The sequence below is a fragment of the Cetorhinus maximus genome, chromosome 14 (genome assembly GCF_964194155.1).
Source record: "Cetorhinus maximus chromosome 14, sCetMax3.hap1.1, whole genome shotgun sequence".
Classification (NCBI taxonomy): Eukaryota; Metazoa; Chordata; class Chondrichthyes; order Lamniformes; family Cetorhinidae; genus Cetorhinus; species Cetorhinus maximus.
The window spans coordinates 39,251,737-39,279,532 of record NC_135892.1 but is presented as its reverse complement, the minus strand read 5'-3'; the positions used below and the strand labels follow the sequence as shown (position 1 = coordinate 39,279,532).

The 27,796-nt window shown below is 45.3% G+C and overlaps 1 protein-coding gene across 2 annotated transcripts in view; it reads right to left on the bottom strand.

The window, feature by feature from the left end:
• Nucleotides 1-27,796, bottom strand: part of acat2 (acetyl-CoA acetyltransferase 2) — a 95,338-nt gene that overhangs the window by 46,685 nt on the left and 20,857 nt on the right. For both annotated transcript variants that reach the window (XM_078556804.1, XM_078556805.1), the window contains exons 3-4: nt 17,047-17,228; nt 1,834-1,951 (exon numbers count right to left, since the gene is read on the bottom strand). In XM_078556804.1, coding sequence (XP_078412930.1) covers nt 1,834-1,951; nt 17,047-17,228 — 300 coding nt within the window. The remainder of the gene's footprint in view (nt 1-1,833; nt 1,952-17,046; nt 17,229-27,796) is intronic.

The window sequence follows — 27,796 nt, the reverse complement described above, 5'->3', positions numbered from 1 at the left end:
CTTTCAAACCTTCTACAACATAAACTAGCCCTGATCAAGACAGTGGCCAAATTTCTTATCATGGAGGAACATATGAATAGTGTTGATTCCTTGGGTTGATGATAGTGGTAAAGTGAGGGATATGCCACCCATGAGGTTACAGATTGTGGTTCAATACAATACTGCTGCCGCTGATGGGTGCCCAGTTTCGAGTTGCTAAATCTATCCTGAATCTATCCCTTGTAGCATGGCGGTAGTACCGCACAACATGATGGAGTGTATCTTCAGTGTGAAGACCGGACTTAGTCTCCACAAGGACTCTGTAGTGGTCACTCTTACCAATACTGTCATGAAAAGATGCATCTACAACAGGTAGATTGGCGAGGACAAGGTCTGGAATGATTTTTCCTCTTGTTGGTTTCCTCACCAACTGTTGCAGGACCAATGTGGCAAATATGTCCTTCAGGACTTGCCCAGCTTGGTCAGTAGTGGTGTTACCGAGCCACTTTTAGTGATGGGCAATGAAGCTCCCACCCAGAGTACATTCTGTGCTGTTGCCATCCTCAGTGCTTCCTCCAAGTGATGTTCAATATGGAGACATAGTTATTCATCAGCTGAGGGAGGGCAATAGGTGGTAACCAGCAGGAAATTTCCTTCCCAATGTTTGATCTGGTGCCATGAAAATTAATGGGGTCCAGAGTCAATGTTGAGAACCGTCAGGGCAACTTCCTCCTGATTGTGCTGCCACCTCTGCTGGGTCTGTGCTGCTGGTGGGACAGGACATATTCAGGGATGGGGATGGCTGCGTCTGGGACATTGACTGTAAGGTGTGATTTGGTGAGTATGACTATGTCCATGGGACAGTTCTCCCAATTTTGGCACAAGCACCCAGATGTTAGTAAGGAGGGCTTTGCAGGGTCGACAGGACTGGGTTTGCTATTGTCATTTCCAGTGCTTAGGTTGGTGCCGAGTGGTCTATCCATTTTATTCCTTACCATTTCACATATGGCTATACTGGGCATGGCAGATCACGCTTCCATAGCACAAACCTGTCAGACTTTCCTAGGAAAGACTTTATGCTCTAATTCTTGAGAAAAGTCACCCACCTCCTGAAATCCACAAAATTTGAAGGCTTATTTTATTTCTTATGTATTGAATTGTTATTCACTCTCCCTTTTTTCAGATGTTTCCACGTATCTTCTACTTAACCAAGTCAAAGTTGGCGATGGCAACATGCTTTATAACTAAAATAACTAGGATGGAGCAAAGGATATAACTGTGCAACCTAGCCACATCCCTCATTCAGCACCTATGGCCACAATATTGCCATGCATTTGGATTCACAGCTGTATCTATAACTGGAGCAGAAATAAGAGAATACAGAAGACTTGATTTATTTTCCACCACCCATGTCCTCAGGGCCTCCCAAAGTCCTTTACAACCAATGAGGTGCCTTCGTAGTATAGTCCCTATTGTAATATGGAGAAATATAGCGAACAATTTACACACAGCAAGGTCCCATAAATACCAATAAGATAAATGATCAGCTGCTTTGTTTTAATTGTAGGATTGGCTACAAACCAGGAGAACTCCAATGGTCTTCAAATAGCATCAGGAGATCTTCTACGTCCACCCGAGTGGGCAGATGTTGCTTTAACGTCACAGTGGAAAGACTGCACATCTATCAGTGCAGCTTTTCCTTGGTGCCACACTGAAATCTTAGCCTAGATTATGTGCTCAAGTCTCTGAAATGGGATTTAGCAGTGAGAGTAGTTGGCACTTGAACAAATTGCTCTCAGGCTTGCAACATTCTCCACTTGATTCACTCAAGTGGTAGCTAGTGGCAGCTCTTACCTGTTATTCCCATGTGGTAACAATGAAACGCATCCATCAGACCATCACAAAGAATGCTATCCTGAAGCGATACATCACCCATTTTGACTCCAGTTCTCATCAGTGCCACATGTGGAGTCTAGAGTACAAAATTGAATGCAGCTTTTAGTTTATCACTTTGCAGTAGATTGGCACTGTTACTGCTGCTAGTGCTAAGATCTGGTTAAAAGGAACCATTAGATTCATCAAACTTCAGTATTTTTAAACAAATATTCAAACCTACATTTTGTTATCAACATAAAAAAGTAATTTCTACATCATTGCGCTAAATAGGTTAAATATTGTAGTGAAGCACAAACGTGTAGACTGGATGTTGACAGGTGCTCACCCATGATGCGATGTGTGGTAATGTACTGTCATCACCCATGTTGACCAAATAGCCATTTGGGTGAGGTACCCTCATATCCTCCATGCCACCATCCCGTCCCCATCATGGCCTTAATAGCCTCTATGCCAACTTAGTGCCAACTCATGCCCATGCCCTTACACACTCCATGCCAACTCAGCCAGTATCCACCATGGGCAGACTTGAGGAGTCATATTGAGATGAAATAAAACAAAGTTCTAAGTGTATATTATAGACTTCACTATAAAAAAACACTCATTCAATACATTTAAATTCCTTCAAGTACTTAGTCCATAATAAAAACAATCATTTGTAGTCATAGTTCCACATCAAAGACATGTAACACCTAGAGCTGTCAATCAAACTGCAAACTTACAAAACCTCTCACTGTGAAGATGATAGGCTGTGGAGGCAGTCAGGCAACACCAATCCTATAAGGAAAGTCCCCCAGGCTTCTGTCAAAAGATAGCTAGTCCAGGATGTTTCCCCCCAAAATTTAAAGGGGTTGGAGTTTAAATGATTTGATTGTTTCACCAAGATTGTTTCATAAAGAACTTTTATCAACATTCATATCTACCGCTTATCAATCTCAAAGGGCACATAACCTTTCCAATAATGGTAGCACTGGCCAGAGCTGGGACCATAAGCAGTCCCAGATTCTAAGTCCAAGGTGAGGTCAATGCAGGGCGAGGGTCGGTGAAGCCTGTGGGATGGTGCAGTGGTGGGAAGGGAAGGTGAGGCCTCTGAACTCCACCTGCCAGCCTCAAAATTGAGGCCAGGCAGGAACAAGCCTCGCCTGCCCCTTGTAAACTTGTGCTCAAGTCAGAGGTGGATGGGTGGGTGGTGGCATGGGGAATTTTACAAGCTTCCCTGTGAAATTCTGATCCATAGGCATGTTCTTGAGAATGTAACAAGCAGGGTGGATAAAGGAAAACCAGGAGATGGAGAACCAGTATTTGTATTTCCAAAAGGCAAAGGTGCCACATAAAAGGTTGCTGCATAAGACAAGAGCTCAAGGTGTTGGGTGTGATATATATTGTACAGAGCTCTGGTTCAGCCTCAAATGGAGTACTGCATCCCGTTCTGGGCATCACACTTAAGAAAGATGTGAAGGCAATAGAAAAGATTCATGAGAATGGTTCCAGAGATGAGGAACTTCAGTTGCGTAGACAGATTGGAGAAGTTGGGACTGATTTCCTCGGAAAAGCGAAGGTTGAGAGGAGATCTGATAGAGGTATTCAAAATGATGAGGTGTCTGGATAGAGTTGATAGGGAAATAATTTTTCCATTCGTGGAAGGATTGAGAACAAGAGGACACAGATTTAAGGTAATTGGCAAAAGAAGAAATGGCAACATGAAGAAAATCTTCACACAGCGAGTTGTTAGGATCTGGAATGATGTGCCTGAGATTGTGGTGGAGACAGGTTCAATTGAGGCATTCAAAGAGGGAATTGGATTATTATTTGAGAAGGGCTACGGGGAGAAAGTAGGGGAGTGGCACTAGGTAAATTGCTTCTACGGACAGCTGTCGCAGACAGGATGGGCTGAATGGTCTCCTGTGCTGTAATAATCGTGATTCTGTGATTAGCATGGATAGAGGGTTGACTAACTAACAGGAAACAGAGAATAAGTGTAAATGGATCATTTGCAGGTTGGCAAACTGTGGAGTGCCACAGGGATCAGTGCTGGGCCTCAACTATTTACAAACAATATCAATGATTTGGGTGAAGGGACTGACTACTGTAGTCAAGTTTAATGACGATACAGAGATAGGTAGGAAAGCAAGGCAGATTAAAAGAGCCTGCAAAGGTTAAGTGAGTGGGCAAAGATTTGGCAGATGGGAGTATAATGTGGGAAAATATGAGGTTGTCCACTTTGGCGGGAAGAACAGAAAAGCAGGATGCTATTTAAATGGAGAAAGACTGCAGAATGCCCCAGTACAGAGGGATCTGGATGTCCTTGTACATGAATCACAAAAAGTTAGCATGCAGTACAGAAAGTAATTAGGAAGGCAAATGGAATGTTGGTCTTTATTGCAAGGGGGCCTGGGGTATAAAAATAGGAAAGTCTTGCTGCAATTTTATAGGGCATTGGTGAGACTGCACCTGGAGTACTGTTTTGGTCTCATTACTTAAGGAGGGACATACTTGCATTGGAAGCAGTTCAGAGAATGTTATCTAGGCTGATTCCTGGGGTGAAGAGATTGTCTTATGAAGAAAGGTTGAGCAGGTTGGGCCTTTACTTATTGGAGTTTAGAAGAATGAGGTGATCTTATTTAAACATATATTATTCTGGGGAAGGGTTAGCAGGCTTGATAGAGTCGTTGCTGAGAGGATGTTTCCCCTTGTGGGGAATCTAGAATTAGAGTGCACAGTTTAAAAATAAGAGTTCTCCCATTCAATAAAGATGAGGAGAATTGTTTTCCTCTGAGGGCCATGAGTCTTTGGCATTCTCTTCCACAGAGAGCAGTGGAGCCTGGGTCAATGAATATATTCAAGGCTGAGTTAGACAGATTTTTGAATGACAAGGTGAGCAGACCAGAAAGTGGAGTTAAGGCCAGAAGCAGATTAGCCATGATCTTGATGAACGGCAGAGCAGGCTCAATCAGCCAAGTGGCCTACTCCTGCTCCTATTTCTTATGATCTTAGGTGGGTTCAATCGTGGCTTTCAAAGAAAATTGGATAATTAATGGGAGAGAGAAAATCTGCAGGGATCTGGGGAAAAGGTGGGTGAGATTTAAGATTCTATAATTTTATGATCAATGGGATGAAGAGAAATGTAAGAATTCCATTTCTCTACCGGCTTGAATTTCTGCATTTTCACAGAATCACACAGTGCCCGTCGAGTCTGCACCGACACGTGAGAAACACCTGACCTACCTACCTAACCCCACTTACCTGCACTTGGCCCATAGCCTTGAATGTTATGACGTGCCAAGTGCTCATCCAGGTACTTTTTAAATGATGTGAGGCAACCCACCTCCACCACCCTCCCAGGCAGTGCATTCCAGACCGTCACCACCCTCTGGGTAAAAAAGTTTTTCTTCACATCCCCCCTAAACCTCCTGCTCCTCACCTTATGTCCCCTCGTGGCTGACCCTTCAACTAAGGGGAGCAGCTGCTCCCTATTCACCCTGTCCACGCCCCTCATAATCTTGTACACCTCGATCAGGTCGCCCCTCAGTCTTCTCTGCTCCAACGAACACAACCCAAGTCTATCCAACCTCTCTTCATAACTTAAATGTTTCATCCCAGGCTATATCCTGGTGAATCTTCTCTGCACTCCCTCAAGTGCAATCACATCCTTCCTATAATGTGGCGACCAGAACTGCACACAGTACTCCAACTGTGTCCTCATCGAGGTTCTATACAACTCCAACATGACCTCCCTGCTTTTGTAATCTATGCCTCGATTGATAAAGGCAAGTTTCCCATATGCCTTTTTCACCACCCCACTAACATGCCCCTCCACCTTCAGAGATCTATGGACACACACATCAAGGTCCCTTTGTTCCTCAAAACTTCATGTCATGTCGTTCATTGAATACTTCCTTGTCAAATTACTCCTTCCAAAGTGTATCACCTCATACTTTTCAGGGTTAAATTCCATCTGCCACTGATCTGCCTATTTGACCATCCCGTCTATATCTTCCTGTAGCCCAAGACACTCGACCTCACTGCTAACCACCCGGCCAATCTTTGTGGCATCCGCAAATTTACTAATCCTCCCCCCGACACAGTTATCTATGTCGTTTATAGAAATAACAAATAATAGGGGACCCAGCACAGATCCCCGTGGTATGCCACTGGACACTGGCTTCCAGTCACTAAAGCAGCCTTCTGTCATCACCCTCTGTCTCCTACAACTAAGCCAATTTTGAATCCACCTTATCAAATTACCTGTATCCCATGTGCATTTGCCCTCTTTATAAGTCTCCCATGTGGGACCTTGTCAAAGGCTTTGCTGAAATCCATATAAACTACATCAACTGCACTACCTTCATCTACACACCTGGTCACCTCCTCAAAAAATTCAATCAAATTTGTTAAGAATGACCTCTCCCTGACAAAGCCATGCTGACTATCCCTGATCAAACCTTGCCTCTCCAAGTGGAGATAGATACTCTCCTTCAGAAATTTCTCCAATAGTTTCCCTACCACTGACATGAGACTCACTGGCCTGTAGTTCCCTGGCTTATCTCTACAACCCTTCTTAAATAGCGGAACCACATTAGCTGTTCTCCAGTCCTTTGGCACCTCCCCCGTGGCCAGAGAGGAATTAATAATTTGGGTCAGAGCCCCTGGGATCTCCTCCCTTGCCTCCCTCAGCAGTCTGGGACACAAATCACCTGGAGATTTGTCCACTTTTAAGCCTGCCAACAGCTCCAATACCTTGTCACTCCCTATATCAATTTGCTCAAGAACCTTGCAGTCTCTCTCCCCGAGTTCCATACCTTCATCCTCATTCTCTTGGGTGAAGACGGATGTGAAGTATTCGTTCAAAACTCTACCAATGCACTCTGGCTCCACCCATAGATTGCCCCCTTGGTCCCTAATGGGCCCTACTCTTTCCCTGGTTATCCTCTCCCCGTTGATGTACTTACAGAATATCTTGGGATTTTCCCTACTTTTACCAGCCAGAGCTTTCTCATATCCCCTCTTTGCTCTCCTAATTGCTTTAAGCTCCACCCTGCACTTTCTGTACTCCATTAATGCCTCCGCTGATTTGCTCCCCTTGTACCTGCTAAAAGCCTCTCTTTTCTTTCTCATCGTATCCTGAATATCTCTGGTCATCCATGGTTCTCTGGGCTTGTTACCCCTCCCTATCACCCTAGAGGGAACATGTTGAGCCTGTACCCTCCCCATTTCCTTTCTGAATGCCCCCCACTGCTCCTCTGTAGATTTCCCCACAAGTAGCTGTTCCCAGTCTACCTTGGCCAGATCCTGCCTTATTTTACTCAAATCCGTTCTCCCCCAATCCAAAACATTTTTTTGCAACTTGTCTACTTCTTTATCCATAACAAGCTTAAATTGTACCATGTTGTGGTCGCTATCACTAAAATCTTCCCCCACCACCCCCTCAGCCACCTGTGCGGCGTCATTCCCCAGGATTAGGTCCAGCACTGCACTGTCCCTTGTTGGACCCTCTGCATATTGACCTAAAAGTTTCTCCTGTACACATTTCAAGAAATCCGCTCCATCCAAGCCTTTAACACTATGTCTATCCCAATTAATGTTGGGAAAGTTGAAATCACCTAATATAATTACCCTATTGTTATTGTTTTTACACACCTCCACAAATTGTGCACAAATTTGCTCCTCAATTTCCTGCTGACTATCTGGGGGTCTATAATAAATACCTAACAATGTGGTTGCTCCTTTTTTATTCCTAAGCTCTACCCACAAAGCTTCATTCGATGCCCCCTCCAAGATATCATTTCTCCTTACTGCAGTAACTGACTCCTTAACTAATAATGCAGTGCCTCCTCCTCTTTTACTCCCTCCTGTCTTGCCTGAAGATTCTGTATCCCAGAATGTTGAGCTGCCAATCCTGCCCCTCCCTCAACCACATCTCAGTGATGACTACTATATCACGATTTTGCTGTGACTATTTTCATTCTTTTTGATGAAAATTAACATCACCTTATCTTTCCTGCATATTGGTACCATCTGAGGTCTACAAGCAATATTCTCCCCTCCAGCATCTTGAAGATACTTGAGCCTAGTTTTATAAGATGACGAGATAGTGATAAGGAAGGTTCCATTGACTCTATAGCACAGAAACAGACCATTCAGCCCAACTGGTCTATGCTGGCATTTATGCTCCACACAAATCTCCCCCCACTCCTCTTCACCTAAGCCCATCAGCATACCATTCTACTATTTTTCTCCCTCATGTGCTTAGCTAGCTTCCCCTTAAATGCATCCATGTCATTTCTCACAACTACTCCTCGTGGTCATGTGTTCTTACCACTTCTTGGATAAAGATGTTTCTCCTGAATTCCCTATTGGACATACTTACACTTACGATTGCATGCTTTTGAATCCTTACAAATGGAAACAATTCTACTTCTACCCTTGATCATTTTAAAGACCTTCACCTCTCAATCTTCTCCTTTCTGGAGAAAAAAGCCCCAGCCTGTTCAGTCTTTCCTGATAGTACCAACCTCTCAGTTTCAATACCATCCTTGTAAATCTTTTTGGCACCTTCTCTAATGCCTCTACTGTAGATTGCAGTGTGTAGGTCAACCTTTAAAGCTTTGAAAAATTCTTCCAAAAATAGGGGTCAACTTATATGCTGAGTATGAAATGTGAAAGGCCAGTTTTGGCATAGGTGGCTGTCCTTTTGAAATGTGAAAAAAACACATTAACAAATTAAATCAATGGCCCAGGTCTTTCAGTCAGCAGCACATGAGGGCCCACCATTGGCTGCGATTTAAACTGCCTACTCAACTTTTTACTTTGGAGCCTTAGGACCTTCTGGTCCTGGCTCCAGTTTGAATCCAATGACAAACAGAGTCGGGCGGCCTAGTGGCCAGCTCGCACCCCTTTTTTACAATGAACTGAAGACACGTCTGCAAGGTCTGTCTTCAGTTCAATATCTTGCAGAGTTTTTAAAAGGACCTGTGAACCCCAGAAACCGCCACCTCCTGACATTGCTCCACCTTTCCCCAACCAACAATGCTCACCCCACCTCAACTCCCCAGCAATGTTCAGCCCCATCGCAACAATGCTCACCGTCCCTACCATATACCCGACAATGCTCACCACCCACCCTGCAACAATGTTTCCCCTCTCCAAATCACCCTCCCCCACCAACCTTCAGCTGCACCACAGGCAATGCTGACTTTTCCAACATCAGTCGGACAGGAGCCAGAGATGCTGGAAGTTCAGTCGGGAGAGGGAGTGTGCAAGGAGGGTGAACAATGTTGGGGTGAGAGATCTGTAGGGAAAGGGTGAATATTGTCAGGGGGTGGGGAGGTGAATATTGTTGGGGGTGGGTGAGCATTGTCAAAAGAGGGGGTGAACATTGGCAGGAGGGAGGGGAGCATTGTCGGGGGGAGCCTGTGTGAGCGTTGTGGGGGGAGGGTGGTGAGCATTGTCAGGGAGTGTGGTGAGCCTTGTTGAGGTGGAGGGTGAACATTATCAGAAGGGGCTGAGCATTGGTGACTGTGTCGGTGGGGGTGCTGAGCTGTGTCGGATTGTTGTTGCGCCTTGACACTCCTGATTTACTTCGAGCTGTGCTCCACAGCAGGCTTTATACCTGCGAGGAAAGTCATTTTCCAATCCAGTCCTCACTGGACACAGGTGAGGTACCAGAAGATAGGAGGTCTGCAAATGTTGTACCAATATTTAGAAAGGGTGCGAGGGATAGGGCCAGAAACTTATAGGGCGGTCAGTCTGACTGCGGTGGTGGGCAAATTATTGGAATCAATTCTGACAGGGCAAACTGTCACTTTGAAAGGCACAGATTGATCAGGGATAGTCAGCATGGTTTTGTTAGGGGAAGATCGTGTCTTACAAACTTAATAGAATTTTTTGAGGGAGTAACAAGAAGGATTGATCAGGTTGATGCAGTGGATGTTGTCCACCTAGATTTTAGTAAGGCATTTGACAAGGTCCCACATGGCAGACTGGTCAGAAAAGTAAGATCCTATGGGATACAGGGAAAGGTGATGAGTTGGATCCAAAGTTGGCTCAGCAACAGGAAACAAAGGATAATGGTCGATGGATGTTTTTGCGAGTGGAAAGCAGTTTCCAGTGGCATTCCACAGGGCTGAGTGTTGGGGCCCTTGTTATTTGTTGTATATATGAATGATTTGGACTTAAATCTGGGAGGCATCTTTGGGAAATTTGCAAATGACACAAAAATTGGCTATGTAGTTGACAGTGGAGAGGATAGCTGTTGTCTCCAGAATGATATCAATGGTTTGGTTGAATGGGTGGAAAAGTGGCAAATGGAATTCAATCCCAAAAAGTGTGAGATAATGTATTTGGGGAGGGCAAACAAAGCAAGGGAATACTCAATGAACAGGGGAATATTGAGAGGGGCTGAGGAAGTGAGCGACCTTTGAGTGCATGCCCACAGGTCCCTGAAGGTGGCAGGACAGGTGGATAAGGTGGTAAAGAAAGCATATGGAATAATTTCCTTTATCGGACGAGGTATTGAATACAAAAGCAGGGATGTAATGCTAGAACTGTATAAAATGCTGGTTGGGCCACAGCTGGAATTCTGCATAGAGTTCTGATCACCATATTACAGGAAGGACACAATTGCTCTGGAGAGAGAACAGAGAAGATTTACAAGACTGTTGTCAGGGCTTGCAAATTGCAGCTATGAGGAAAGATTGGATAGGCTAGGGCTCTTTTCCTTAGAACAGAGGAGGCTAAGGAATGACCTAATTGAGGTGTACAAAATTATGAGGGGCCTAGATAGGGTAGACAGGAAATACCTGTTTGCACTAGCTGAGGGTTCAATAACCAGGGGGCATAGATTTAAGGTGATTGGTAGAAGGATTAGAGGGGACATGAGGAAAGACTTTTTCACCCAGAGGATGGTGGGAGGCTGGAATTCACTGCCTAAATTGGTGGTTGAGGCTGAAATGTTCAATTCATTTAAAAGGTACCTGGATTTGCATCTGAAGTGCTGTAACCTGCAAGGCTACGGACCAGGTGCTGGAAAGCGGGATTAAAAATGACCGGCTAGTTTCTTTTTTCCTTTTTTTATGGCTGGCGCAGACACGATGGGCTGAATGGCCCCTTTCTGCGCCATAACTTTTCTATGGTCCTATGGAAAAGCTCTAAGTCAGGGATTTCCAAACTGTGGATGGTGGGGTTGCAGGATGAGATTTTGGGGTTGCAAGCTCCGTAATGATGGCCATGGAGGCCCATCGGGAAAGTCCTGGGGCCAGCTCCAAGACCTCATGATATAAATGTACGATTTTTTTTCCCCCCAGCTTATGTTTCACAGGGAGAGGAGTGAGCAAGCTGCTCATAAGGAGCCTCACTGCCTTTAGTACATCCATTTTTTTTTCTGGTTCTGAATCTAATCTACTTCAAAACTCGAGATCATTGGTGTAGTATCACGTTCCCTGGCATAGGGCCTATGCTTCAAAACTGCTCATTCTCAGCCTATTCAATGTGGGTGCTGAAACTTTTTTCAACTTATTAGTGATGTTTAATGTTTCCAGCATCATTTGCTCTTTTATGGTAATTTATAGTAACATGTTTTCCAGAGATTTAATTTCTTACTTTCCTTTTTGCTAGTTTGGGCAACTTCAAAATAGTCAGTTACAGAATCGGTGTCTCATTAGACCCATAACTAGCCATTACTCTGAAATCTTTGCTGGACTCAGGGTTTGATTTGGCCCACTTAAAGTGCATATATACACATTGCATTTCTGGTGATGATGTAAACATTCTGACAATTTTTAAGGACCCATTTCAGTATGTGCTTCTCAAGTTCAGCTAGTCCCTGTTCTCGTGGCAGATTTGGTCTTAGGTATCTTCTCCCATCCTCACACCAGGTTTTACTAACACCAAATCCCCTCATTGCTACAGTTAGCAAATGTTACGACTTCTACTTAAAACAAGCTTTGTATTTAATTATTTTTGCAGGAGGGCTCATTTTTGATTGTTAGTTGCCATGCAGGACATATTCAACCACGAGGTGAGCGAGACAGTTGCCTAGGATGGCAAAATTTGACGGTGGCGGGGGTGTTGTGGAGGGAAACAGCAAAAAAAACTGAACTGAAACTGCATAGAACTTTAAAACAATATGAGCAACTTCCCAGGAGCACCATTAGTTTCCACAGATGTCATCTACAGAAACTTCAAGCACTTGTGGACAGTTGCTCATGTCATTTTGAAGCTCTATGTAGTTTCAATTCAGACCAAAGTTCTGGAATTTTCTGACGGAGCTCTTTCCATGCCCTGCCCTGCCCTGCCCACCCCCTCCGTGCATGCGCACTGAACCTCCAATGACAGCAACCCCATCATCCCCTGTGCTCAAATATCCATGACTGACAACAACTTCCCCTTTCCCCACTCCACACCGACCCTTGGTGCTCACTGATCCTCGTCACTCGCATTTCACCTTTCCCCCAATCCCATGACCCATTCTCTGCTGCCACTCATACTTTTTCCATTGGATTGGTTTTGATGTTCAGCTGCTTGTGGTCACCTTTCAGCCCAATCAACCACCTTCACACAGTGATCTACAGGGAGGGGGCCTTGCACTCCTCTGATCTGCAGCTCAAAGTCAAGTAACAGCCTTTGAAATGGGAAAGATCTGTGACTAATAAAAAGTGGAGCAGGGAAATGGAAAAGCAGAGGGGAGACGGTTTCATCTGACATGCTGGGATAAGGGATGGTGATGAGAGCGAGCTTCCTCTCTCAGACAAAATCCAGGGAGTACTTAGAAGTCACGTACCTTTATGACAGATAGAGACAGAAAAATTGTCTGGGGTACAACATCATACACGGAAGACCGAGAAAGAAAAACCAGAAGGCTCCTTTCTGAAGTACCTTTGTTCACAACATCAAGAAGATGAAGGTAGCTGCCATTCAATAAGATCATGCCTGATCTGATTTCAATCTCAGCCCCACATTCCTGCCTTCCCCAATAACCTTTCACCCCCTTGTTAATCTAGCCTTTTGTGATTCATGCACTAGCCTAAGGTTGACCATGAAATCATTAGCCCAGAACATCTGATCTCTGGATGGTCATACCCCAGAGGTACCCCCAAACTGGGGACCCTTTGGAAGTCCCTATGCGCTGACAACGTGGACATTGCCCGGAAATTGTGGACCTAATTACCCTGCAGATGGAAGCCTTCAAACCTCTGAGTTAAAAGTCAGAGACTTTGGACGGTCCCAGCTTACTTACCAGAATAGTTGCCCAGGAAAAGTTAGAAGGATTGAAACCAGTTCTAACTCTAGAGGAGCTGTACAACTGACCCCTGCCAGCCCTCCCACCACCTGACTACCCATCTGACCACACGGCTAACACCTCACCCGACCCAACTAGCCCCAACAGGCTGACAACTGTTGGCACCTGACTACACCCCTGTCTACCCCACCCGACCCTCTGATGACTTCCCCAAGCGACAACAACCTCCCCCCCTCCCGCCACACCCCAACAATACCCCTCCACCCCGACCTACTGACTACCCCTAGACCCCTTGACTACCCTCCCCCAGTCAAGTACCACCCCGACCCCTTGAATACCACCCCCACACCTGACTACCTTCCCTGAACATCCGATTAACCCCCAAACTCCTGACAAACCCCTGGTCCTATCAACCCTCCAGACCCATTCTACCCCCTCATCCATCCACCTGCTACCCTACTCCCTCACCCACTTATTTTCTCTCCGTAGCTTCTCAAAGTGGATTTGGGATAATTAAACTTACCTGAATGTCGCAGCTAGTGCTTGGTTTTCCCTGACGCTCCTGCACTATGAAGGAGGGCTCTACATTTCTGAGGAGGCCAGGTTCAGGGTGGGAATGTGGCGCTCCAGTGCAAGGTAACTAAATTGGAATGGATTAGCAATCTGACACTGACTGTACTCATGCACAATCAATAACCTCATGGCCCAGCATATCCCCCACTCTACCATTACCATCAAGCCAGGGGATCAACCCTGGTTCAAAAAAGAGAGAGTCCAGAGACAGCACTAGGCATACCTAAAAACAAAAGCAAAAATACTGCGAATACTGGCGATCTGAAATAAAAACAGAAAGTGTTGAAAAAACTTAGCAGATCTGGCAGCATCTGTTGAGAGAGAAACAGAGTTAATATTTTGAGTCCAAAATGAGTTTTCTTTGGAACTGAAGGAAGGCAGAAATGGCAAGGGTTTTATGCTGTTGAAAAAAGGAGGGATAGTCAGGCAGAGAAAAAAGTGAAGGTCAGGGATAGGTTAGTGGGTGGCTAAATTACAAAGATGTCATGGAACAAAAGGCAAAAGGAGCGGAAAGCAAAACATCAGAATAAGATACAGACTGGCACGCAGGGAAAAATAGCTCTGTCCTCCAATGCAGCAGGCACCTCAAACCGCTGGCAAGTACCACCAACTGTGCCTTCGCAAGAACCTCCAAATCCAGTGGCAAGAAAGGTGGTCCAACAGCAGCCTCCTCTCCCAAGCTACTTTGCCCAGGATCAAGTCACTAATCACTCAAAACTACCTCTGCTCAATGGGACATATCGTTCGTATGCCTGACACCAGACTCCCCGAAGCAACTGCTCGATTTGGAACTCAATTGCAGTAAGAGGAGGACAACAGTGAACATGAGGACAGTGGAAATGCTTTAGGGATGTCCTTTAAGCATCCCTGAAGAGGTCAAATATCCCTGCCAAATCATGGGAGTCCCTGGCATGTACTGACCCAAATGGAGAAGGCTCACCCAGGGAGGCATCGAACATGAGAGCCTTTGTCAGAAATATGCAAAGGCGAAGTCGAGGCTTCGGAGGGAGTGTACAAACCTCCAAACAACCCATCTACCTTTAAGCACCACCTGTCCCACATGTGCCAGAGTCTGCAGATTGTGCATAGGCCATCTCAGAACCCATTGAAACGGAATGGAAACAAGTCACCCTCAATCCAGGTACTCATCCAGGCATTTCTAGACTTGTGTCCTTTAATGGTGGAAAGATTTTGGGGAACGAGGGGGTGAGTTGCATGCCAATTTAAGTTTCTGGTCAATGTGACCCCCAGGATGTTGAGGATGTCGGATTCAACAAAATTAATGTCATTAAATGTTATGGGGAGATGGTTAAACTCTCTCTCGTTGGAGATTGTCATTGTCTGGTACTCCTGTGGCGCAAATGTTAGTTGACACTTATCAGCCTAAGCCTGGATGTTGCCCAGGTCTTGCTGGAAATGGAGATGGACTGCTTTATTATCTGAGGAATCGCAAATAGAACAGAACACTGCAATCATCAATAACATTCCCACTTCTGACCTTATGATGGACGGAAGGTCTTTGATGGAACAGTTAAAGGTGGTTAGGTACAGGACACTGCCCTAAAGAACTTCTGCAGAAATGTCCTGGGGCTGAGATGATTGGCCTCCCACAACCACAACCTTTGTTTAACCCCTGCCAGATTAGAGTTTTCCCCCAAAACCCACTGACTTCAATTTTACTTGGGCTCGTTGGTGCCCCACACGGTCAAATATGGCCTTGGTGTATTCTCACCCACCATCTGGAATTCTGCTCTTTTGTTCTTGTTTGCCCAAGACTGTAACAAGGTGAGAAGCTGAGCAATCCTGGCAGAACCCAAAAAAAGCATTGGTGAGCTGGTAAGTTAAGTGTTGCCTGTTAGCACAGTTGACTTTGCTGATAATTATGAGCATGTTAACTGGGTGATAGTTAGCCGGACTGGATTTGTCTTTTTTTTTAAATGGACAGGACATACCTGGGAAATTTTCCACTTTTTTGGGTAGAAGCCAATGTTGTAGCTGTATGGAACAGCTTGGCTGAAGCCATGGCTCATTCTGGAGCGCAAGCCTTCATTACTATAGTCGGGATGCGGTCAGGGCCCGAAGCCTCTGCCATATCCATGCACTCAGCCATTTCTTGATGCCACATGAAGAGAAACAAAATGGTTGAAAACTGGCACCCGAGATGGTGGCGACTTCAGGAAGAGGTTGTGATGGATCATCCACCTGACACATCTGGCTAAAGATGGTCACATATACTTTATCCTTGTTTATTGCACTCACATAACTTGTGGGGATGTTCACGTAGCCTCCTCCATCTATTAGAAGTTTAATTGTCCACCACCATTCATGGCTGATATGGCAAGATGATAGAGCTGATCCGCTGGTCATGAGATTATTTATCTCTGTCTATAGCATGCTACTACCAATATTCAACATGCATGTAGTCCTGTGTTGTAGCTTCACCCATTTGGCACCTAATTTTCAGGTATGCCTGGTGTTGTTGTTGGATCTTCTACACAACTCAGAGCTCTGAAGAAGAGTCATATGGACTCAAAACGTTAACTCTGTCTTTCTCTCCACAGATGCTGTCAGACCTGCTGAGTTTTTCCAGCATTTTTTGTTTTTATTTCAGGTTTCCAGCATCCGCAGTATTTTGCCTTTATTATAGTTGAGTGAGGGATATGGCAGACCATGAGTTTACAGATTGTGGTGGAATATAATTCAGTTGCTGCTTATGGCCCACAGCACCTCCCATACAGCCAATTTTGAGCTGCCCCATAATTGGTCATCAGCCAAGCTATTCCAGAGATCAAGGGTAATGTATCTAAGTTTGCTGATAATACAAAGCTAGGTGGGAATGTAAACTGTGAGGAGGACACAAAGAGACTGCAATGAGATATGGACAGGTTAAGTAAATAGACAAGGTGGTAAATGGAGAAAAATGTGGGGAAGTGTAAGGGTATACACTTTGGAAGTAAAAACAAAAAAACCATGAAAAGGCATCTCATGGAAAGACAAAAATCACGAATGTGATAGTCCTCTCAAAGGCAAAGCTCACAAGCATATTGGTACTCATCAAGCAGAGGTGACATCACTGGCTTGGACAGGATGGAAGATGGTCGCATGCCTGGATATTCTGCATGGCAAGGTAGCCGGAGCCAGACAACTAGTAGAATGCCCAAAGTGCCTCCTGGAACTAAGTGTGCCCAGTAACTCTCTCCCCTCCTGATGCCCCACAAAATCACCTAATCAAAGAAATTAGGATGGGCAATAAATGCTAGCCTTGACAGTAACCCCAGTAATTGCTTAGTTTTAAATCCGCACTTAATTCAAGAGGTCTGTGATGAGAATGACCACTTAGTGTGACAGACAAACTGTGCTCATACCTTACTCATGCTCTCCATGCCGCCTGCTACCACAATGTTGGAGCTGCCTGTTATGATGGCCTGTGTTGCGAGACACACCGCTTTCAGCCCAGAGCCGCAAATCATCTGACAACTCCATGCTGGCACCAGATATGGGATTCCTGCACTGACACTAGCCTGACGGGCAGGATTCTGTCCTTGGCCTACAAAATGGTAGAAGAAAAATATAGTAGCAATGCTTTTTATCATAAAGCACATCATTATTACTATAAAAGAGAACAAAAGGCAAAAAAGTTTTAATCAAATATTACTGAGGTTATGTTTCTTATATGTGAGATTTGATTTTTATCATACACTTTTTTACTGCTATTTTCCCATCTCCTCCATCTTGCTGGCTAACAGTTGCACATACTGGTCACAAGCCCCTTATACAATAGCCCTACAATGAGCTTTTAAAATGAATGGTTATTCTATCATGTGAGATACCATAGCTGAGCTGGATCCTCACTATGTTAGTATATGCATGGTTCAAAAACAAAAGACAATGGTGAACAAGTGTTTAAAAAACAATGGGGGATGAAGCCTGAAAAAACACAAAAAGATTGGGTCGCATTTGGGAGACTGATGCATGTTTGCATCACAGGATCCAGAAAGGCAATCAGGAGCAAGGAAGTCAAAGATTCAAAACAAAAATAAAAACACCTGGAAAAACTCAGCATCTGCGAGAGGAACACAGTTAACGTTTCGAGTCCGTATGACTCTTCAACAGAACTAAGGAAAAATAGAAAAGAGGTGAAATATAAGCTGGTTTAAGGGAGGGTGGGACAAGTACAGCTGGATAGAGGGCCAGATGTCAAAGACAAAAGGACAAAGAGGTGTTGAAGGTGGTGATATTATCTAAGGAATGTGCTAATAGGTGACATTAAGGGTAGAAAGCAGGACGAGCAAGGTAAAGATAGCCCTAGCGAGGGTGGGTTGGGGAGAAGGGATCGAAATAGACTAAAAGGTAGAGATAAAACAATGGATGGAAATACATTTAAAAATAATGGAAATAGGTGGGAAAAGAAAAATCTATATAAATTATTGGAAAATGGGGGGGGGGATCGGATGGGGGGGGGGATCGGATGGGGGTGGGGATGGAGGAGAGAATTCATGATCTAAAATTGTTGAACTCAATATTCTGTCTGGAAGACTGTAAAGTGCCTAGTCAGAAGATGAGGTGCTATTCCTCTGTTTACGTTGAGCTTCACTGGAACATTGCAGCAGGCCAAGGACAGACATGTGAGCATGAGAGCAAGGTGGAGTGTTGAAATGGCAAGCGACAGGGAGGTCTGGGTCATGCTTGCGGACAGACCGAAGGTGTTCCGCAAAGCAGTCACCCGGTCTGCGTTTGGTCTCTCCAATGTAGAGGAAACCGCATTGGGAGCAGCGAATGCAGTAGACTAAATTGAGGGAAGTGCAAGTGAAATGCTGCTTCACTTGAAAGGAGTGTTTGGGCCCTTGGTGAGCAGAGGGTAAGTAAAGGGGCAGGTGTTGCACCTTCTGCGGTTGCATGGGAAGGTGCCGTGGGAGGGGGTTGAGGTGTAGGAGGTGTTGGAGGAGTGGGCTAGGGTGTCCCGGAGGGAACGATCCCTGCAGAATGCCGCCGGGGGGGGGTGGTGAAGGGAAGATGTGTTTGGTGGTGGCATCATGCTGGAGTTGGCGGAAATGGCGGAGGATGATCCTTTGAATGCGGAGGCTAGTGGGGTGATAAGTGAAGACAAGGGGGACCCTATCATGGTTCTGGGAGGAGAGGAAGGTGTGAGGGCGGATGCGCGGGAGATGGGCCGGACACGGTTGAGGGCCCTGTCAACCACCGTGGGTGGAAAACCTCGGTTAAGGAAGAAGGAAGACATGTCAGAGGAACTGTTTTTGAAAGTGGCATCATCAGAACAGATGCGACGGAGGCAAAGGAAGTGAGAGAATGGGATGGAGTCCTTACAGGAAGCGGGGTGTGAGGAGCTGTAGTTGAGGTAGCCGTGGGAGTTGGTTGGCTTGTAATGAATATTGGTGGACAGTCTATCACCAGAAATAGAGATAGACAGGTCAGGGGAGGGAAGGGAAGTGTCAGAGATGGACCATGTGAAAACGATGGAGGAGTGGAAATTGGAAGCAAAATTAATAAATTTTTCCAGGTCCAGATGAGAGCATGAAGCAGCACCGAAGTAATCATCGATGTACCGGAGAAAGAGTTGTGGGAGGGGGCCAGAGTAGGACTGGAACAAGGAATGTTCCACATACCCCATAAAGAGACAGGCATAACTGGGGCCCATGTGGGTATCCATAGCCACACCTTTTATTTGGAGGAAGTGAGAGGAGTTTAAGGAGAAATTGTTCAGTGAGAGAACAAGTTCAGCCAGACGGAGGAGAGTAGTGGTGGATGGGGATTGTTCGGGCCTCTGTTCGAGGAAGAAGCGGAGAGCCATCAGACCATCCCGATGGGGGATGGAGGTGTAGAGGGATTGGACGTCCATGGTAAAGAGGAGGCGGTTGAGGCCAGGGAACTGGAAATTGTTGATATGATGTAGGGTGTCAGAGGAATCATGGATATAGGTGGGAAGGGACTGGACAAGGGGAGAGAGAATGGAGTCAAGATAGCAAGAAATGAGTCCCGTGGGGCAGGAACAGGCTGACACGATCGGTCTGCCAGGACAGTCCTGTCTGTGGATTTTGGGTAGGAGGTAGAAGCGGGCCGTCCGAGGTTGGGAGACTATCAGGTTGGAAGCTGTGGAAGGAAGATCTCCAGAGGAGATGAGGTCAGTAACAATCCTGGAAACAATGGCTTGATCTTCAGTGATGGGGTCATGGTCCAGGGAGAAGTAGGAGGAAGTGTCTGCGAGTTCAAAGATTCAAGTTGAATGCTCTGATCAAATGGCAAGAATCAGCCAGAGATCAGCATCGGGAATTAAAGTGAAAAACATGAACGATACAGGATGCCATATGGCCAATTTTGCTGGTGTCAGCTCTTTGAATGAGATATCCAATTAGTCCCACTACCCTGCTCTTCTCAGTGTTGTATTATCACCTCTGAGTATTATTTTGTGTCATCTCCACTGGTCACCATGTTGTATTATGGTGCCAGCTGTGGTGGCTCAACGATGAAATTTTGAGACTTGTATATTTAAACATGAACCCTTTATTATTAACCTTTAACTATATACAGGTCCCAGGTTACTGTCATGCATGGTGCTGTTGCCATGCAGGTAGGCTGCTTCCAGAGTGTTCTCTCTAGAATATTCCCTCAGTCTATTACCATGTGATTCTATACATCATGCCATGGGTGGGGCTATTCTACTGTCAGATGTTAACCCTTGTTCTGCTGAGCAACTTTAAATTACAATGGTATGCAGGCACATACAGCATCACAGAACACCCCACAGCCTAGTTATTTTTTTAAATTTCAAGTGCTTATCTTTTGAATGCAATTAAATCTGTTTCCTCTACCCTTTCAGGTAGTGCATTCTAGATCAGAACTCACAGCATAACGTTATCTCTTGTTCTACCTCACCAGCACTTCTCTTGACCCTTCCACTGTCTCTAAATTGTCAGACTGCTTGTGCAACATTCAGTACTAGGCGAGCAGAAATTTTCTCCAACTTAATATTGGAAAGACCGAAGCCTTTATCTTCAGACCTCGCCACAAACTCTTTTCCCTAGACAATCCACCCACTCCTATTCCATGCCTCTCCCTGTTAACCGTCTGAGGCTGGTACATCATCGGTTTACAACATCAGTGACGTATTTCACCTTAAGGTGAGTTTCTAACCACTTATTTGCACCATCATCAAAATCACCTACTTTCGTTTCCATAACATTCCGTGATCCCTCCCCTGACTCAGTTCACCTATTGCTGAAGCCCTTGATTGTGCCTTTGTTACCTCTAGATGACTATTCCAATGCACTCCTGGCTGGACTCTCATCTTCGACTCTCCGTAAACTTGAGCTCATTCAAAACTCTGCTGCCAATGTCCTCATCAAATGCAGTTCACCTGTGCTTGCTGACCTACACGCGTCCATAGTTCAGTAATGCCTCACTTTTAAAATTCTTACCTTTGTTTTCAAATCCCTAATCTGCCCTAATTCTTCTTTTGTATCTCAATGTTAATTTTTGTGGAACTTTTTACTCCATTAAAAGGTGCTAGTGCTATAAGCGCAGGCTGTGGTTGTAGTCTATGGGTTGGATTATATACTCCCCACTGGCAGGTATGAAGGTAGGGTTCAAGCAAAACCCAGCAGGTTTGTGAAAGAAGGAAATCTAGTGGGCAGCCCTAATTCTTCTTTAGCCAGAGAGTGGTGAATCTAAGGAGTTCATTGCCACAGAAGGCTGTGGAGGCCAGGTCATTTAAGTGTATTTAAGACCGAGATAGATAGGTTCTTGATTGGTAAGGGGATCAAAGGTTACAGGGAGAAGGCGGGAGAATGGGGTTGAGAAACTTATCAGCCATGATTGAATGGCGGAGCAAACTCGATGGGCTGAATGACCTAATTTCTGCTCCTATGTCTTATGGTCTTATGTCTTATCTCTATTTATAAAGCCAAAGTTATTTGTCTACCTTATCCAAATGTGTGTCATAATCTTGTACACCCCATCAGCTCTCTCTTCAACCTTTTTTGCTCCAAGAACCACCCCAGCTTCTGCAAACTAACCTTGTAACCAAATTCCCTCATCCTTGAAATCATTCTGGCAGTTCACATCTTCATCCTCTCAAGGACCATCCTTCCTAAAGTGTGGTGAACAGAACGTCCAGTTGTGGCCTAAACAGAGCTTTATAAAGGTTCAGCATAACTTCCCTGCTCAACAGCTCCATTGTTGACATGGGTGTTCTGCAGTAAATAAATACAACAGCTGTCTTTCTGCCAATTTTCTCTCATTCTTCCCCTGCTTTCATAATTCCCATGTATCCTCAACGCTTCTGACTGTACAGACGGCTTCTCCAAGTTGGAGGGTGTTTCAAGGCACTCCTTGTCAACTGAGACCAACAATGAGTTGATGTGTGCTGATTGGTAGCCTGTTATCAAACCGACACATCTCCTGTAAATTCAACTATAATTGTAAAATTGCTGTGAATCTGACACAAACACTGTACTGGAAGAGACTCTTTCACAGATCAAATGCTGTGCAGCATCAATTGAACAAAGCTATAATTCACAGCAAGTTCCTTAAAGGATGTAATAGTGCCATCCTATTCAGTACTGCAGACAATGAACTCATGACTGAAGTGGAATAACTTCTAATTTTGAGGCTGAGCAATTACAAATTATTTGAAGTATTCTATACCATGCTAGCTGAAAAACAATTTTCAAGTCTCCAGCCTTGTAATCGCATAATACATTATTAGTTTAAAATTTAATGTTTGATATATGTGGCATAATTAGAGCGAACCATGAACAGTACCTGCAAATGCCCTTTAGCTTGTGCTTATCAGTCTGCAGACATCCAGGTGTTCTGCAATCAATGTTCTTCAAAGTTTTGGAAATGTATTTGCCCTGAATGCTCAACAATATAAGCATGAAATGTATTTGCTTAGTATGCTAAGAAGGTCTATTTGACATTTTCTTGCATGTAAAACAACGCTGACTGCGTCCCACACAGCATAACTAGCCTGCTGTGGTGCATACAGATGTGGAGGGGCTGAACACTTGAAAGTCTGTTATCATGACATCATTGAAGTGAATGGGCTGATACAACATCAGGATACAAAAATTAATCAACAAATGTGCATGCCTCAAACAACAAGCATTATGAAACATGTTCTGTGGCTAAAGCACTACTTAGCAAATTGCAGCCAAGGTGCTTTTGACTTACTTGTGTTCAGGCAAAGTTAGTGGGAGCACTGCGGTGAGTTCTTGGAGGTTTTTGCTTACCAAAGGAAGGCAGAAAATAACATTGCCTTGCATGGATATAGGGGCAGTTGCAGTGTCACTTGCTTTGCAACATAAGCAGGACAAGCAAAGGAGGGGGAGGCAGAAAAGGTAAGCTCTGCAAGGAGAAGGGTCTGCACAACAAAGGGTGTTCTGGGATCACCCCTGCTTTGCAGCAATGAGACACGCAGTACCTAAGAAGACTACTAACGCTTTACAAAGGAGGTAGGAATGGAGTTGTGCCACCTCCTTCATGATGACCTGGAGCTTTAAACCATCACAAGAATGGCCCTGGCAATGACTGTGAAGATCACTGTCACCCTTAGATTCTATGCCATAGGATCCTTCGTGGTGGGAGCAGGTGACATCAGTGACATGTCAGATAGATGGGGTGTATAGAAGCATCAGGTTCAGAGGCACTGTACAAAATGACAGGGTACTTCATTCTGTTCTCCCTGTAAAGGGAAACTAGTATGAAAGGACACGTGGGTTTGCCAGGCCTTTCTGGTAGTGCTGGGTGCCATTGTGTACGCGAACAGAATTAAACAGTCTCCCCACATCAGCAGGGATACTGCAAATGCAAAGGATACTACTTTCTCAATGTGTTATTAGTGAGCGACGACATCAAGAACTTCATCTTGGTGAATGCCTGCTATCGTGACTGAGGCCGCAATGCTTTTATCCTGTTACAATCAGCAATACCGACCATCTTTGGGCCTCCAAAACACCCCATTGTTTTGGAGGCCCAAAGAGGCTGTTTGGTGAAAAAGGGCTATCCCCTCCACACATGGGCTCATGACCCTCCTCCGCCATCCCATCACAAGGCCAGAGGGGTTCAATGAAAGTCATGGAACCACTTGCATTACCATGGGGAAAGACAGCCTTCGTCTAAAATCAAAGCTGCGCCCTCCATAACTTTGCAATTATGAGCATTCAGCCACTAACTGGAGGAGGGTCTTTTTCAACTCTTTCGAGTACATTCACAGTTCTTGGTTTTTTCCGGGAGTGGGACATGAACCCACAACCTTCTGATTCAAAGGCGAGGGTGCTATGAACTGAGCCACAGCTGACACCTCTAACTGGAGGAGACTCTTTCGAGTTACCAACAGTCACAGATTGCAACTTCTTTCGAGTACAATCACAGTTCTTGGTTTTCCGGGAGTGGGACATGAACCCACAACCCTCTGATTCAAAGGCGAGGGTGCTATGAACTGAGCCATTAATCCCCATCCTCAATGATGGGGGAGCTCAACATATCAGTGTAAACAGCAGGGCTGATGCATTTGCAGCCATACTCAGCCAGAAATGCTGATTGCACAGTCCACCTCTGCCTCCTCCCGAGGTCCCCAGCATTACAGATGCCAGTCTTCAGTTAATTCAATTCACTCCAGGTGATATCAAGAAAGGTTGAAGGCACTGGATACTGCAAAGGCTATGGGCCCCAACAATAGTACTGAAGACTTGTGCTCCACAATTAGCCGTGCCCCTACCAAGCTGTTCCAGTACAGTTACAAAGTCTGGTCAATCCCCCACTATCAACATCCTGGGGGTTATCGCTGACCAGAATCTGAACTGGACTAGCCATATATTGTGGCTACAAGAGCAGGTCAGAGGTTGGGAATTTTGCAGAATGTAATTCACTCCTGACTCCCCAAAACCTGTCCAGGCCAAAATCCTGGAACTCCCTCCCTAACAGCACTGTGGGTGTACCCACACCCCATGGACTGCAGCTGTTCAAGAAGTCAGCTCACCACGACCTTCTCAAGGGCAATTAGGGATGGGTAATAAATGCTGGCCTAGCCAGCGACACCCATATTCCATGAATGAATTAAAAAACACAACCCAGCAATGTGGAAAATTGCCCAGGTATGTCCAGCCCACAAAAAGCAGGACAAATTCAACTCGGTCAATTATCACCCCATCAGTCTACTCTTGATCATCAAAGTGATAGAAAGTATCAATAGTGCTATCAAGCAGCACTTACTGAGCAATAACCTGCTCACTGACGCTGTTTGGGTTCCACCAGGGCCACTCAGCTTCTGACCTCATTATGTCTTTGTCCAAACAAGGGCAAAAGAGCTGAATTCAAGAGGTGGGTGTGACTGCCCTTGACATCAAGGCAGCATTTGACCGAGTGTGGCATCAAGGAGCCCTAGCAAAACTGAAGTCAATGGGAATCAGGGTGAAATCTCCCCACTGGTTGGAGTCATACCTAGCACAAAGGAAGATGATTGTGGTAGTTGGAGGTCAATCATCTCAGTCCCAGGGCATCGTTAGAGGAGCTCCTCAGGGTAGTGTTCTAAGCCCAACCATCTTCAGCTGCTTCATCAATGACCATCCCCCCATCAGAAGGTCAGTAGTGGCAATCTTCGCGGATGGTTACACAATGTTCAGCAGCATTCAGATATTGAAGCAGTCCGTGTCTGTATGCAGTCAGACCTAGACAATATTCCGGCTTGGGCTGTAAGCGGCAAATAACATTTGTGCCACACAAGTGCTAGGCAATGACCATCTCCAGAATCTAGCCATCTACCCTCGACATTCAATAGCATTACCATCGCTGAATCCCCCATTATCAACATTATCCTGGGGGGTTACCATTGACCACAATATAGATACTATAGATACAAGAGCAGGTCAGAGGTTGGGAATTCTGCAGAATGTAACTTACTTCCTGACTCCCTAAAGCATGTCCATTTACAAGGCACAAGTCAGGAGTGTGATGGAATATTCTCCATTTGCCTGGATGAGTGCAGCTCCAACAACACTCAAGAAACTTGGCACCATCCAGGACAAAGCAGCCCGCTTGACTGGCACCCCATCCACAAACATTCACTCCCTCCGCTATTGATGCACAGTGGCAGCACTGCGTACCATCTACAAAATGCAAATCAGCAACTCACCAAAGCTTCTTCAACAGAATCTTCCAAACCCGTGACCTCAACCACCTGGAAGGATAAGTGCAGCAGATGCATGGTAACACCACCACCTGCAAGTTCCCCTCCAAGTCACTCATTATCCTGACTTGGAACTATAATGCCCTTCCTTTCGCTGTCACTGGGTCAAAATCCTGGAACTCCCTTCCTAATAGCACTGTGGGTGTTCCTACAACACATGGACTACAGTGGTTCAAGAAGGCAGCTCACCACCACCTTCTCAGGGACAATTAAGGATGTGCAATAAATGCTGGGTGAAAGGGACCACATTGTGAAGCTTCACTTCAGTTTAAATGAAATTCCCTTCCCACAACATGGACCCACTATTCCCTAACAGTATATCCATTTCAGACATCGCTGGCTCAACATCATTCATAGGGGCAGATACTGGTGTAGTGGTAATGTCACAAGGATAGTAATCCAAAAGCCCATACTAAAGCTCTAGGGTCATGCATTCAAACCCCACCACGGCAGGTGGTGGAATTTGAATTCAACTAATTTTTTTTAAAATCTGGAATTAAAAGCCAGTCTCAGTAACAGTGATCATGAAACCGTAAAAACCCATCAGGTTCACTAATGTCTTTTAGGGAAGGAAATGTGCCATCCTTACCTGGTCTGACCTACTCCAGGCCAACAGCAATGTGGTTGACTTTTAACTGCCCTCTGAAATGGTCTAGCAAGCCATTCAGTTCAACAGCAATTAGGGATAGGCAACAAATGCTGGCATGACAATATCCCAGAACAGAAAACATTTTTAAAAGATCAATAAAGGCCAACAGTAAAACTCTTCACTCAATAACTTTATCCAAGAACCATCAATAACAGAAAAAAAACTATTCACTGTTGTGCATCCCCTTCGTGCCCATCTTCTAGATGCCCTCGCTTGCCTAGTGCTCCTACGCAACGCAACCCCTGTGGCGACAGCATGGCTGGTGAAAGGCTGCTGATTTTAACTGAGGGAAACTGCAGATGACCTTGCTGGATGCCCTTGAGCAGCTTTGCATCTTTAGGGTCCTGCTTTAGACTGCACTACCTTGGCAAGAGTGACAGGATTATGGGCTGATTGGCTGAGAGGCAATAGCAAGGGCGCCAATGCCAGTGGTAGCACAAATGCTGGCATTCTGAGACATGACAGGAGGCTCGTGCCCTACAGTGCCAGTGCCACTGTCACTTCTATGGGACAATGCCTCAGTAATCCTCACAATCTACTGAAGCACAGGTTGCTGGACTGTTATAAGAGTTGAGGTGAGAGTGACTGGATTTGGCCAACTGTGGCATCAAGGAGCCCTAACCTGAAGTCAATGGGAATCGGGGAAAACTCTCCACTGGTTGGCATCATACCTCACTTAAATGTTGTGTGTGTTGGAAGCCAATCACCTCAGCACCAGGACATTACTGCAGGATTTCCCGAGAGTGGTGTCCTACATCCAACATTCTCAGCTGCTTCATCAATGATCTTGCCTCCAGCATGAGATCAGAAGCGGAGATGTTCACTAATGACTGCACAGTTTTCAGTACCATTCGCAGCTCAGATACTGAAGCAGTTCATGCTTGCACGCAATAAGGCCTGGGCAACATTTGCGCTTGGTCTAAGTGGCAAGTATAGTTTGTGCCACACAAGTGCCAGGCAATAAACATCACCAGCAAGAGACAATCTAACCATTTACCCTGCATGTTCAATAGTACTACCATTGCTAAATCCCACATCAACATCCGGGGGGGGTTACCACTGGACCAGCCACATAAATACTGTAGCTACAAGAACAGTTCAGAGCTGGGAATTCTGTGGTTAGTAACCAGAGCGCCATCCAGGACAAGGCAGCCAGCTTGATGGGCATGCCATCCATGCCTTAAACATTCATTCTAACCACCACATTAGTGCACTACAGCAACTTACCAAGGTTCCCTGGACAGCACCTTCCAAGCCTGTGATC